Below are 12,656 nucleotides of genomic sequence, written 5' to 3'. Positions count from 1 at the left end.
TCATCACTTGGGAAATCCAAGGGTTTTAGGAACAGTGTACCAGGAACTAGGGACAAAGACCAGATATATATTTCTTATTATGCCAGCTACATGCCTTGTGATTTCATTTATTCTGTTCTAGAAAAGGCAAAATTATAAGGGACAGAAATCAGATCAGTGGTCGCCAGGAGCTGTAGATAAGAGAAAGGAAGTGACTGCTGAGAGGCTGGAGGGAATTATTTTGGTTGTTTGAAATGTTCTATATGGGGGTGGGAGTTATTTATGTAAATACCATTCATCAAACTTCAGTCTTATAAAAGAGATTTATCCTGTATGTAAAGTATACCTTAATAAATATGACTTCAAATAGAAGTGATTTCCATCTGTTATCTTTTGTAAATCTCCTGACCCCAAAGGTTGTGACAAATGCTTTATGACTGCTGTAAAGGCATGAAATAAAAATCCCATCAATGGACACTTGGTGTTGATGTAGTTCTTCAATACAGGTGGGTTTAGTGGGGTGAGGTCCAGAGCCGATGACCAAGAAAGAATTCTTGAGACGTCTTTGGTGCAAAATGGTGGTTTTATTAAAGCACTGGGGACAGGACCCGTGGACAGAAAGAGCTGCTGCACCAGGGTTGTGAGGGGTGGCTAATTATATACTATGGAGTTGGGGGAGGTAAGGAAAAGGGAGGTTTTCTAAAGAACTTTCACATGCTAAAGAGGACCTACAAGATACTGGAGGCCTTTCCATAGTCAAGGTTGTTTTTCCCTCTAGTCAGACATTAACATTGAGATAGTTGGGAGCTTCCTGGAGGAATGTCACATGTATCCCATTCAGGAGTGGGGAGCAGGGAGGTTGCAGGGCATCAGCTTGTGCTTTGTCCTCATCTAGCCTTCTGTTCCCTCATCCATAGGACTTCCACACAAATGTCCCATGACCATGATGAGCAGCCCTAATAGAACATGATTCAGTAGAATTTTTCAGGTATTTTTGGTCCAAAGCTCCTCTGGTTATCCATGATTCAGAAGGGAAGTTTCTCCTCTTTGGGGCCCCATGGGCCTCTCTGTTCTGTAGATTCTGCTGCTTTAATAACTTCTTTTGGCTTCTCCTCTTTACTTTCCTTTTTCTGCTGATTCTCTGCTTTCTGCTCTTTTGCCACAAGTTGATAATTGATGCCCATGCCAATGAAGAGATAGATGCCTGCTATAATGAGGATCACACCACATGCCCAGTAGGTGTATTTGTAGTCTCCATAGATGTCATTCAGACGACCTAAAGATATCCAAAACAAACTTATGTGGACAAAAGTAAACAAGTATACCTTCCCCAAAGAGAGCTGAAGGATCCACTCAGAAAGAAGATGTCAACCAATCCTCAGAGAGCCCACAAATGACCGTTTCATCTAAAAAGGAACTGCTAACAATGATCTCATCTTTTATGATGTCACATTTGGCTTTAGATGGCCTTACCTATCCTGTTACTTTTGTACCTTGAAAGTAATGAAATCTTGGCCAGTTGGAATGGGGAAAGACCCAGAGATCACCTAGAATCAAGTCTCTCCCTTCACAATGGAAAAATTTGTTGCTCAAAGGAGATGTAGGAGTCTTGCCCCAGGCCCCAGAGCTAATTGCAGTCTCCCACCAACGCTCTTTTGCTGACATCAGCATTCCCAAAAAGCAGCCCTGGGGACAAGTTACAGAATTAACTAATAGCAACACCTTTCCACCATCCTAAGTGCTTAGCCCTCACGACAGGCAGCATCTGTCATCACGCTCACTGTGTACAAAGTCAGACTTAAGAAATGGCACATCCTAGGCTCCTCCAGTGAAGAGTCACCACGTGCATTAGCATATTAAAGGTTTTGCAAGGTCCTCTAGTAGAGCAATCTATCAAACTTGGTGTTCCCCAAATTTTTTTGGCCATGAAATCCTCACGATAGTAGAATTTATTAGCATCTCATCAAATTGGCATGCTAAGGAATAAACTCTGGAAAACCCTACTCTATACCTCGGAGAAGGACTGAATATAACCAATTCAAACAGGATTCCATGTGCTTTTGTAACTCAGGGCACTGGCCATCCAGCCAAATTCACTGAACCTACGCATGCACCAGGCACTGGGCTACTGGCCGTGAGGATAAGGGAGAGCAGAGGAGAAAACCTCCACAGTTCAGTGGACAAGAGAAATGTTAATCAAATAATTACACAAACCTGACAAGGAGGGTTTGCAAGCAGAAAATAGGGGGTTGGCAGCAGCAAGCAGGGTCAGGAGGCTTCTCTCAAAGTATAAATGAAGCAGAGACCTAGAGGGGGATCGGAGTTATCCAGGAGGAGGACTTGGGAGAAAGCTGTGGCCAGGGAACAGCAAGTGCAAAGGCAGGTGGGAGGAAGCCGGGTGTGAGAGGGAAGGAGGAAGGGCGGGGCTGCTGGAGCAGAGAGAACAAAAGGTGAGTGACGGGAAATGAGGCTGGAGACATTGGTGGCCAGGCTGGGGGGCGCCTCCTAGGCCACATTAGGGAATCTGATCTCCACCCTGAGAACAATGGGAAGCAACTGGAAAGATCTAATCAGCTGGGCTACCAGGTTTGCATTTGCACAGATAAATTTTGCCTGCAGAGTAGAAAACAGACTGAAGGCCGGATAGAATGGATATGGGTTGATCAGCCAGGAGGCTCATGGATGGAGCAGCCCAAGATGGGAGACAGGAGCTGTGGACAGGGTGGTGGTGTGGTGGAAAAGTGGGCCTATTGGAAAGAGATTTAGGTGCTTACTTATAGGACTTGGACTCTCATTGGATGTAGGGAGGAATGAGAGTGGGGAGTTCAGAAAAGTGAGTAGTGGCTCTTCTTTTATGAATCCTTCCTTATTTATAATGCATAATCTCAAAAGAATGAGTCGTATCCAGAGGAAGTCTAAATGATTATTGCATTTTGCATTAATAATAATTTTAAATTGTAAACAATTTGGTATTCTTAGAGAATCATCCATCAAGTTTTATGGTCACTTACTAGTTGTATGATCTTGGGCAAGTTATTTCACTTTTAGAAGCCTCTGTTTCTTCATTGATAAACTAGGGACATTATTAGTCTTACCTCATAGACTTGTGAGATAGGACGGGGTATATGAAATGATTAAGACAGTCCCTGGTACACTGTGAACCCTCACCTGGTCAATATTGTTATTATTTTAAATGTTACTACTAAGATAAATTCCACAATTAAAATGAAATTACCAAAGTAGTTTAAAGGTGGAGTATATGTTATATATTTTTCTATAATAAACATGTTAGTTTTATGATCAGAAAAGGTTATTTTAACAAATATTTAAATTTGCAATTGTTTTTGACTCCCCTTTCAGCTTGATGTTTGAATGTAATTCAATTCTGTAAGAATCTGAGCAATTATGCTGTGCCAAACATTGTGCCAACACAGGCTACAGAAATGAGAAATACTTTCTGCCACCAAGCAGCTTACTAATCTTGGCTTTCTATCATCTTTTCCATCTTCTATGCCTGTTTCATGTTAACAGAACTAAAGAGGTAGTAAGGCATACTATACCTAAAAGTGGTGGCCCCAGGAGGACTGGACAGCATTCCACAATGGTCACCAATCCCACTGCGCTGGAGAACCTCTGGGATCCAATAATGTCCATCAGTGTTTCAAACAACACCGAGCTAAACCACCCAAATGCAAATCCAAGGAAGCCCACATAGACACAGAATCCAATGTAGCTGGAGGATAAAGGTGCTAGCAGATGACACACTCCGTTTGCAACAATAGAAGCCGCAAAAAAATACTGAACTCGAGGTCTTACCCACTTGGTGTTGGCTACAAGTCCCATAGAAGGTCTGGCTACCATGTCAACAAAAGCCAGAATGGAAAGAAGGAAGGCAGACTTCTCACTAGAGTAATGTTGACTCTTGGCATAACTATTAAGAAAGACTAAAGGAGTAGCCATACCAAAAGCCATTATCACATTCCCAGAGAGGTACAGTAAAAAGCCTCTGTGGGTAAACAGGGATAAATCCATAACTTTGTTAATTGTTTGAAAAACTGATCGTTTTACTTCTTTGGCGTTTCCGCCATTAAAGTCTGTATTTGCATTGCCTGCCTCCTTTTCTACATTAGATTTTCCAGCTTCCTGAAGGGATTCTTTAGACCTATCTTTCCCTGCACTTGTTGGTGGGGGCCCTATTGGTCGCATCAGGGCTCCAGCTACACAGCAGTTAAGTAGGAGGCCCCCAAGAATTAGGAAGCTCCCTCTCCAGCCAAAGATACGAAAGAGAGCCTGATTGAGGGGGGCCAGAGTGGAGAGGAACACAGGGCTGCCTGCCATGGCCAGTCCATTTGCCAAAGGTCGCCTGTTGTAGAAATACTTGCCAATCATGGTCAGAGCAGGATTCAAGTTGAAGGCGAGCCCAAGCCCTGGGGAGGAGGGGGGAAGAATTACATACCATAATAAATGTCAGAAACATATTTGTTATTAATCAACTAGACAAACTGAATAGCAAGAGGTCAAAATCATCATTATAACTAGTAGATCATTAAGTGGGCTGTTATCAAATACAGACATAAAGTCTCTTTATGCAACAAGTAATAGATTTAAAATATAACATTAAAATAATTCTTTTTGCTTTAGCAAAAATAAGAATAATAAATGTAGGCTTCTTTGTTTAATTTCATAATTTTAGGTTTCCTAAAGAATAGGGAATTGAAAACAAAAAGGAGAGAGGACAAATCTTGTAAAATCAGAGAGCAAGACAGAAGAGGAGGGGCAGACGGGCAGGAAAAGAAGAAAGGGGATGGGGGGAGAGAGAAAATATTTTAGGAGTGTAAACACAATATTGTGAAGATGCTAACATTACCTTAGTAAATCCATTAATTTAATGTAATTTCAATGAAAATGTCAATGCATGCAATTTTTCAGATGAAGTACAATGACTGTAAAATATACCCAGAGATGCAATGCCTGGGTGGCTCAGTCAGTTAAGCAACTGACTCTTGATTTTGGCTCAAGTCATGAATCTCAGGGTCGTTAGATTGAGCCCCATATCTAGCTCCGCACTCAGTCAGGAGTCTGCTTGGGATTCTCTCCCTCTTCCTTTGCCCCTCCCCCTGGTCTCTCACACTCTCGTTAAAATAAATAAATGAATCTTAAAAAAAAATACCCCTCAGAGAACAAATACATTAGAAATATTCAAAAAGTATAAATAATTGGTGGGACCAACACTAACAGATACAGAAATATTTTCTACCACTGCACCTACAGTAATGAGAACAGTGTGCACTTAGTCAAAAATGGAAAAACTGATAATAAAATCGGGGAAAAGTCCAGAAATAGGACCAAAAGATACTTTTAAATTAATAGGGAAAGAGTAGATTTTTCAATCAACGGAGCTGAGACGAGTATCCCAATAACCTCCTAAGTGGTCTCCCATTCTTGCTCCCTTAGTAGGTAACCCAGATTAGAATGCTACCCATTCAATCTCTCTAATGACAATCCACAGCTTTTCACTCTGGGTTAAGAAGTACCATGATTTGGCCCTTCCTTACCTTCCTATCCGCATCTCAGTGTATTCTCATACATGCTCGGCACAGTTATTCCTCTAGATTTCCACAAGCCTGGCTCCTACTTATCATTCAGATCTCAACTCAAGGTCACCAACTCTGAGTGGACTTCCCTTTAGGGACCATTCAGCCTTTCTCCATCAAAATTCTCTGTTTCAAGTTTTTGCAAAGCACTTACCACAAGCTGATATTTTTCTTATTTACTCATTTATTTGTTGGTCCGTTTATTGTCTGCTTCCCTCCACTATAGAGCAGGAATCTTATCTACCATATTGACTCAATCCCCACAGAGTTTGGAACAGTCCCTGACATACAGTAGGGACAAATACTTATTGAATGAGTTAATAACAAACAGGCTGAATAACCAAGTGGGAACAAATCAAGTTCTGTTCCTTCCTGTTATTCAAATACTCTAGATGAATTACAATATTTAAATGTTTAAAATTTTAATTAATGTAGTAAGAGTACAGATCCAAAAAGAAAATACCTGTTATTAGCATTATCTCAGATCCTGCAGGTAGGACTGTACATTATTAGAACCTTTCTAAAAGGATATTTGGCCAATCATATCAAAAACCTTTTCCCCCAGTAATTCCACTTCTAAAATTTGTCCTAAGGGAATTGTCAAGTTCACAAAGAAATACAGAGAAGCACTATCATACAAATAGTGTTTATTAATAGTGAAAAATATAAACAACCTAAAGGTCTTTTAATTAGAAAATGGTGAAATAAACTATGGCACATCCATCCAATGGAAAATAGTAGCTGCTACAGTATGTTTATTGAGATGGGGAACTACATACATAATGTATTAGTAAGTAAAACAAAAAACTGGTTACAAACATCATACTAAAAAAGCATATGTGTATGCATAAAAAATGTATGAGCATCAAAATATTAATGGGTTCCTCTGAATTGTAGGGCAATGGATGATCTATATTCTTTATCCTCAGCAGTTTCATTTCCCAAATTTAGCTATTAGAAAGGGGGAGAAGAGGTTTTCCCATGTGTGTCCTTAATCCCTTGAAAATGTATATGGCTTCTCTACCAAAAAATTCTTGCTTTGTTTCTGACATTCTCTCTTACTCTAATTTGAAACAATTTCTTTTTGGGTAGAAGGATAATGAGTGGGAATAGCTGATGACCACCATTTCAACAACTTGCCACACACTCTTTACTTATGGTCACTATGTTTTCTTAAGACAAAAAAAATAATTTTTTTAAAAAAAAGAAGAAAGAAAAAAGCCCTCCCTTTGAATAAAAAAATAACCACCCCAAAGTGCCAGAACTTTCTTTAAAGACATGTTTCTCTGGGGGCACCTGGGTGGCTCAGTTGGTTAAGCGTCTGCCTTCGGTTCGGGTCATGATCCCGGGGTCCTGGGATCGAGCCCCGTGTCAGGGCTCCCTGCTCCGCGGGGGGTCTGCTTCTCTCTCTGCCCCCTCCCCACCATGCTCTCTCTCTCTCTCTCTCAAATAAAGAAATAAAATCTTAAACAAAAAAAAAGACATGTTTCTCTGGTACTATGAAATTAACATATGTATAGCTCTTAAAAATGGTGATCCAATAATTTTTCTAATGAAGAATTTTCATTTTTCAAAAGAGTTGGCAGATGAATGCTATAAAGAGTCCACATAAAAATTAATGCTTGAAAATACATCAGTAGCAACTCACCTCCAATGAATCCAACACACAAGTAAAGTTCCTGAACAGTATTACAGAAAGAAGCTGCAATCAAGCCACAGCCTGACAAGCAGCCACCAACAATCATGATTGGACGACTGCCATATTTATTCACCAGGATACTGCTGATAGGACCTAGGAGAGAACCAGAAATTTAGTAACACAGAGAAGCCCACCCCTCACATCCACACCTGTACAAGGCATTACTGACACAAAAGGATGCCAAGACATAAATACCCCACCCCACAAAATAAACAGATAGAAGACAGCGGTAAGAAATATTGCTTTCTATTTTATTTCAGAGTCACAGCTTTGTGTAATGGGAAAAATATGGCATCGATTTTATAATGTACCATGTACATCTTCTATATACCTAGAACATACTGGATGGATTTTAACTGAAGGATGGAAGACTTTAGCCTATCTCCTTCAAGGCAGATTAGGCTGCAAATACCCTGATTGTAAGTGTTTATAGGATTCTTCATGTAGATGTATTCTATGTATCTAGGATATTATCAATATGTATGTAGCAAGTTTGCTCTCTTTTTAATTTTTTAGATGATCATCTGGAGCAAATGCACATGAACATGATGCAATGTATGAGCAAGTCTGATCAAACTCCTGACTTTAGAGCATATTTTCAAATTAGCTGAAATGTACTTTGTTTCTCATAGAAAACAATGACAAAACCAAAACAGAACTACAAAACAAGAATGCCTACCATCACCACTTTTCTTCAACATTATACAGGAGGTCCGAGGCAGTGCAGTAAGACAGGGGGGCAAGAAAGGTGTAAGGAAAGGAAGAAACCAAACTATCAGTATTTGCAAAGATAAGTTTGTCTATCTTAAAATTTTGAAAAAAAAATCTACCAATAAACTATTGGAAGTAATAGAGGTTAGCAGGGATATATAATTAAAACACAGACATCAGTGGCGCCTGGGTGGCTCAGCCATTAAGCGTCTGCCCTTGGCTCAGGTCATGATCCCAGGGTCCTGGGATCGAGCCCCGCATCGGGCTCCCTGCTCCGTGGGAAGCCTGCTTCTCCCTCTCCCACTCCCCCTGCTTGTGTTCCCTCTCTCGCTGTCTCTCTGTCTGTCAAGTAAATAAAATATGTAAAAAAAAAAAAAGAAAAAGAAAAAACCCCACAAACATCAATTGACTTTCCATACACCAGCAACCAACACAAAACCATTTTTAAAGAAAGTTATCCTTTATAATGATATTTGTTTTGCAATATAACTGACCTAACAGTGCATGGTTGTATGTAGCCTTTATTATTAAAGGGAATGAAAAATATGACTCCAACCACACAGCTTCAAAAACTAACATTTTAAATATCTTATACATAAAGGCATCAAGAACAAGAACTATTTAAAATGGAGCCTTTGTCTGCCTATTGAAAATTAAAAGGGTAGGCCTTCCGGGTACTTACCTCCAGCATACATGACAGCAAACATAATAGAAGAGATCCATGACACTTCGCTGGTGCTGGCATTAAATATTTCTTCAATTTCTTTGTAAAATACAGAAATAGATTTGCCAAACGCACAAGAGAAGCCAATGGATATAAAAGCTCCAACAACCACTGCCCACCCCCAGCCACCATCTGGGGGGGTGGGTCTAACTGGAACGTCATTTGCTGGTGACATTGTACATAGCGATGAATTCCAAAATGCAGTTCAAATCCAAATATCTAAAGGATATGAAATTAAAATAGTACATAACAAGTAGGTCAATATAAAGCACTGCCACAAAATGCCTTGCATTTATGTTTTAAATAACTGAGACGCTTTTCAATGTTACTTATACTCTGTGAACACAGTAGAAAAAGTCTAAGAGTCATAGTATTGCCCCAAATTCGTATAGGATTAAAGTTGAAAACTCACCACTACTTGAACCATACACCAAAATCCTTTTCAATCCTTTCCAATAAATATACTGCTTCTTCAAATTTATAAACATACCTGTTCTAATAATAGAAATCAGTAATTTCCCACATTATCAAGGATAACTAAGTAATTCATTTGACTTATCTGTATGCCAAATGCACACTGCACACACTATAAAAGTTTCACAATCTAGTACTTCCTTTAAAATTTCTCTCCTTTCCCAAAATATATTCTCCAATACTCACCTGATTTTTCTGTTCTCTAGAATTTATAGGCTAACTTGGAAAATGTCGGGAAGGACATACTAATATCCCATAACTCACTAGAGATATAGCAATTTTCAAAAGAAAACTTCTTTCCACTTTGGGGCTATTATGAATAATGTTATGAAATTTTGTGTGCAGGTTTTTGTGTGAACAAGTTTTCAATTCTTTTGGGTATATACTTAGTAGAAATGCTAGGTCATATGGTAATTCTGTCTAACATTTTGAGAAAATGCCACACTCTTGCAAAGTGGCTGCACCGTTTTTCAATTCCACCAGCAATGTATGAAGGCTCCAATTTTTCCACATCATCACCAACATTTGTTATGTCTCTTTATGATTTCTAACCATCCTAATGTGTATGAAGTGGTAACTCATTGGAGAAGTATCTTCTTTGGAGAAATGCCTATTCAAATTCCTCACCTATTTTTTAATTTGATTTTTTTTTTTAGCCATTGGGTGGTAAGAGTACTTTATATACAGGCATACCTCAGAGATATTGCAGGTTCAGTTCCAGACCACTGAAATAAAGCAAATATTACAGTAAAGCAAGTTAAATGAATTTTGGTTTCACGGTGCAGGTAACAGTTATGTTTACACTATAATGTAGTCTATTAAGTGTGCAATACCATTATGTCTAAAAAGACAATGTGTATACCTTAAGTTAAAAATACTTCAGTGTTAGGGTCACCTGGGTGGCTCAGTCATTGAGCGTCTGCCTCTGGCTCAGGTCATAATCCCAGGGTCCTGGGATCGAGCCCCGCATCGGGCTCCCTGCTTGGCGGGAAGCCTGCTTCTCCCTCTCCCACTCTCCCTGCTTGTGTTCCTGCTCTCGCTCTCTCTCTCTCTCTGTCAAATAAATAAATAAATAAAATCTTAAAAAAAAATACTTCAGTGTTGGAAAATTGCTAACATTCACCTGAGTTTTCAGGGAGTTGTAATCTTTTTGCTGGTGGAGGGTCTTGCCTGGATGTTGATGGCTGCTGACCCAGCAGGGTGGTGGTTGTTGAAGGCTGGGGTGATTGTGGAAACTTCTTCATATAAGACAACAGTGAAGTTTGCCACATTGGTTGACTCTTCCTTTCATGAACAATTTGCAGCACGTGATGCTGTTTGATGGCATTTTACCTGCAATAGGAATTCTTTCAAAACTAGAGCAATCCTCTCAAACCCTGCTGCTGCTGTATCAATGAAGTTTATGGAATATTCTAAGTCCTCTGTTGTCATTTCAACAATCTTCATGGCATCTTCACCAGGAGTAGATTCCATCTCAAGAAACCACTTTCTTTACTCATGCATCAGAAGTAGCTCCTCACCCATTAAACTTTTACGTGAGATTGAAGCAATTCAGTCCCATCCTCAGGCTCCACTTCTAATTCTAGTTCAACTTGCTTTTCCACCACATCTGTAGCTACTTCCTCCACTGAAGTCTTTTTTTTTTTTTAAAGATTTTATTCATTTATTTAACACACAGAGATAATGAGAGAGAGAGAGCACAAGCAGGGGGAGTGGCAGGCAGGCAGAGGGAGAGGGAGAAGCAGGCTCTCCGCTGAGCAAGGAGCCCGATGTGGGGCTCGATCCCAGGACCCTGGGATCATGACCTGAGCAGAAGGCAGCTGCTTAACTGACTGAACCACCCAGGCACCCCTCCACTGAAGTCTTAAACCCCTCAAAGTCATCCATGAGGGCTGGATTTAACTTTCTCCAAACTCCTATTAATGTTAATCACAAATGTTCTTAATGGCATCTAGATAGTTAATCCTGGGGCATCTGGGTGGCTCAGTCAGTTAAACATCTGCCTTCGGCTCAGGTCATGATCCTGGGGTCCTGGGATCCAGCCCTGCATTGGGCTCTGTGCTCAGTTGGGAGTCTGCTTGAGATTCTCTCCCTTTCTCTGTGCCCCTCCCCACACTCATGTGTGCGCGCTCTCTCTCCCCCCCAAATAAATAAATCTTTAAAAAAATAGATTAGTGAATCCTTTCCAGAAGTTTTTAAATTTACTTTACCTAGATCCATCAGAGGAATCACTATTTATGGCAGCTATTGCCTTATGAAATGTATGTCTTAAATGGTAACTGTTGAAGGTCAAAATCACTCCTTGATCCAAGGGCTGGAGAATGGATGCTTGTTAGCAGGCATGAAAATGACATTACTCTCATAGTACATTTCCATCAGAACCCTTTGGTGATGAGGTGTATGGTGAATGAGAGTAATATTTTGAAAGGAACCTTTTTTTTTTTTTTTATGAGCAGTAGATCTCAACAGTGGACTTAAACTATTCAGTAAACCATGTTGTAAACAGATGTGCTGTCATCCAGGCTTTGTTATTACATTTATAGAACACAAGCAAGGTAGGTTGAGCATAATTCTTAAGGGCCCAAGGATTTTCAGAATGGTCAGTGAGCACTGCTTCCACTCAAAGTCACCAGCGGCATTCGTCCCTATCAAGAGAGTCAGCCTCTCCTTTGAAGCCAGGCACCGACTTCTTCCCTCTAGTGACAAAAGACCTAGATAGCATCTGTTTTTTGCATAGTCACTTTCATTAATGATCTGAACTAGATCTTCTGGATAACTTGCTGCAGCTTCCACATCAGCACTTGCTGCTTCATCTTGCATTTTTGTGTTATGGATATGGCTTCTTTCCTTAAACCTCATGAACCAAACTGCTAAGCTTCCAACTTTTCTTCTGCATCTTCCTCATCTCTCTCAGCCTTCACGGAATTGACAAGAGTAGGGGCCTTGCTCTGGATTAGGCTTTGGCTTAAGGGAGTGTTGTGGCTGGTTTGGCCTCCTATCCAGATCACTAAAACTTTCTCCATGTCAGTAATAAGGCTGTTTCACTTTCTTATCATTTGTCCACTCACTGGAGTAGGACTTTTAATTTCCTTCAAGAACTTTTCCTTTATTCACAACTCAGCTGTTTGGAGCAAGAGGCCTAAATTATTTTGGCTTTCAACATAACTTCCTCACTAAACTTAACCATTTCTACCTTTTGATTTGAAGTGAGAGATGTGCGACTCTTCCTTTCACTTGAACACTTAGAGACCATTGCAGGGTTATTAACTGGCCTCATTGTAATATTGTTGTGTCTCAGGGAATAGGGAGGCCTCGGGAGGGAGAGAGAGGAGGGAACCGCCGGCTGGTGGAGCAATCATAACAGACATAACATTTATCGATTAAGTTATTAAGTTCACTGTTTTCTATGGGCATGGTTTGTGGCACCCCAAAACAATTACTATAGTAACAACACTGATTACCGATCATAGATCAT

General features: G+C 40.1%; 1 protein-coding gene across 2 annotated transcripts in view; it reads right to left on the bottom strand.

The window, feature by feature from the left end:
• Window positions 1-566: 566 nt before the first annotated feature.
• LOC112824593 (monocarboxylate transporter 1-like) overlaps window positions 567-12,656 on the bottom strand; it is a 34,485-nt gene continuing 22,395 nt past the window's right edge. Inside the window, exons 2-5 of one of the 2 annotated variants that reach the window (XM_025872563.2) lie at window positions 8,666-8,926; window positions 7,222-7,365; window positions 3,540-4,406; window positions 567-1,255 (exon numbers count right to left, since the gene is read on the bottom strand). In XM_025872563.2, the coding sequence (XP_025728348.1) occupies window positions 1,005-1,255; window positions 3,540-4,406; window positions 7,222-7,365; window positions 8,666-8,882 (1,479 nt within the window). In that variant the 5' untranslated portion in view covers window positions 8,883-8,926 and the 3' untranslated portion in view covers window positions 567-1,004. Of the gene's footprint in view, window positions 1,256-3,539; window positions 4,407-7,221; window positions 7,366-7,951; window positions 8,927-12,656 lie in introns of those variants that run through there. The other variant, XM_073896121.1, reaches the window with a different exon arrangement.

Source organism: Callorhinus ursinus, unplaced genomic scaffold (genome assembly GCF_003265705.2).
Source record: "Callorhinus ursinus isolate GAN/ISIS: 27379988/994484 unplaced genomic scaffold, GSC_fseal_2.0 scaffold9, whole genome shotgun sequence".
NCBI lineage: Eukaryota > Metazoa > Chordata > Mammalia > Carnivora > Otariidae > Callorhinus > Callorhinus ursinus.
Note: the sequence above shows the minus strand (reverse complement) of the source record. Positions and strands in the feature narration are given on the sequence as shown.